Source organism: Eimeria mitis, genomic scaffold (genome assembly GCF_000499745.2).
Source record: "Eimeria mitis Houghton genomic scaffold, Emh_scaff3879, whole genome shotgun sequence".
Lineage (NCBI taxonomy): Eukaryota > Apicomplexa > Conoidasida > Eucoccidiorida > Eimeriidae > Eimeria > Eimeria mitis.
Window position 1 is genome coordinate 1 of NW_013572213.1, and position 2,027 is coordinate 2,027.

At 42.3% G+C, this 2,027-nt stretch overlaps 1 protein-coding gene across 1 annotated transcript in view; it reads right to left on the reverse strand.

The window, feature by feature from the left end:
• Window positions 1-1,232: 1,232 nt before the first annotated feature.
• EMH_0070440 (importin, putative) overlaps window positions 1,233-2,027 on the reverse strand; it is a gene marked incomplete at both ends in the record, with an annotated part of 2,833 nt that continues 2,038 nt past the window's right edge. The window contains one exon of the mRNA XM_013498973.1: window positions 1,233-1,463. Within this exon, the coding sequence (XP_013354427.1) occupies window positions 1,233-1,463 (231 nt within the window). The remainder of the gene's footprint in view (window positions 1,464-2,027) is intronic.

The following is a 2,027-nucleotide window of genomic DNA, read 5'->3' on the forward strand; positions in this document are numbered from 1 at the left end:
TAAACCCTAAACCCTAGACCGTACCTGCGAACTGTCCGAAGCAGAGTGCAGCAGCAGCAGCAAGAGCTGGGTGTTGGTGTTGCAGCATAGGGAGAAGAAAAGGCATAAATGCTTTAAGCTTGTTTCTGAGTACGGCCTCACATCCCTCACTCATGATGCCTATAGTAGTAAGAGCAGCACGTTGCTGCAGTATCTCTTGCTGGGGTGTACGGGGACTTGTGGGGTGTATATACACCTCAAGCCGCTGCAGCAACGGCCTGCATATGTACTTGTTGGGGAGAGAGACAGCAATAGCATCGATGGTTTGGCTTGCTAGTCGGTGAGGGTTTAGCTCTTCCCCCTCCTCTTCTCCCTCCTCTATTATACTCTCGCTGCTGTCAGGCTCAGAGGAAAGACGCACCAATACATCCAGTAACTCAGGCACAAACCCACCCTTGCATAATACTGAAAAAGAAAAAAGAAAGAAAAGGAGACAGAAGGAGACAGATTGAGGAGACAGAAGGAGAAAAGAAAGAAACGGAGACAGGAGACAGAAAAAAAAAGGAGACAAAAAGGAGACAAATAAGATGAGAGACGCACCAATACATCCAGTAACTCAGGCACAAAGCCACCCTTGCATAATACTATAAAGAAAAAGAAAGAGACAGAAGAGACAGAAGGAGACAGGTTGAGGAGACAGGAGGAGAAAAGAAAGGAAAAAAGGAGAAAAAGGAGACAGAAAAAAAAAGGAGACAAAAGGAGACAGAACCGATGATAGACGCACCAATACGTCACAAAGCCACCCTTACATGAAGACAAGAAGAAAGAAAAGAAAAAGGAGACAAAAGGAGACAGATTGAGGAGATAGATTAAGGAGACAGAAGGAGACAGGAAAGGAAAAAGAGAGAGAAAGGAGACAGAAAAAAAAGGAGACAAAAGGAGACAGAAATGATGATGGACGAAACAATACATACAACAACTCAAAGAACTGAAAAAGGAGACAAAGAAAGAGACAAAAGAAAGAGACAAAAGGAGACAAAAGAAGACAAAAGGAAGAGACAAAAGGAGACAGAAGGAGACAAAAGGAGACAAAAGGAGACAATAAAGAAACAGAGAAAGGAGACAGAAAGAGAGAGGAGACAAAAAAGGAGACAAAAAAGGAGACAAAAAAGGAGACAAAAAAGGAGACAAAAGCGATGATAAATGAAGCAATACATCCAACAGCTCTTCTCCTGCTACTACTGCTACTACTACTACTGCTGCTGCTGCTGCTGCTGCTGCTGCTGCTGCTGTTGCTGCTGTTGCTGCTGCTGCTGCTGCTGCTGCTGCTGTTTGCCTCTGGGTTTTTGTTTAGCCGCCCACTGTATAGGAGACAGCGCCTGCTGCCTGAGGCCTATATCGAGAGAAGAACGATCAGCTAGAGACAAAAGAAAACGAAGAACAGACAGCAGTTCTGTCTCCGATAAAACCAAATCATTAGATAACTGAAGGAGACAAAAGGAGACAAAAGGAGACAAAAGGAGACAGTTTATAAAAGGAGACAGACAGGAGAAAAAAGCAGAAAAAAGGAGAAAAAAGGAGTAAAAAGGAGACAAAATAGAGACAAAAGAAAACGAAGAACAGACAGCAGTTCTGTCTCCGATAAAACCAAATCATTAGATAACTGAAAGAGACAAAAGGAGACAGAAGGAGACAAAAGGAGACAGTTTATAAAAGGAGACAAACAGGAGAAAAAGGCAGAAAAAAGGAGACAAAAGGAGACAAAAGGAGACAAAAGGAGACAAAATAGAGACAAAAGAAAACGAAGAACAGACAGCAGTTCTGTCTCCGATAAAACCAAATCATTAGATAACTGAAAGAAACAAAAGGAGACAAAAGGAGACAAAAGGAGACAGAAGGAGACAAAAGGAGACAGTTTATAAATATAAAGGGAGACAAAAGGAGACAAAAGGAGAAAAAAGGAGACAAAAGGAGACAGAAGGAGACAAAAGGAGACAGTTTATATAAGTATAAAGGGAGACAAAAGGGGACAGAAGGAGACAGGAGAC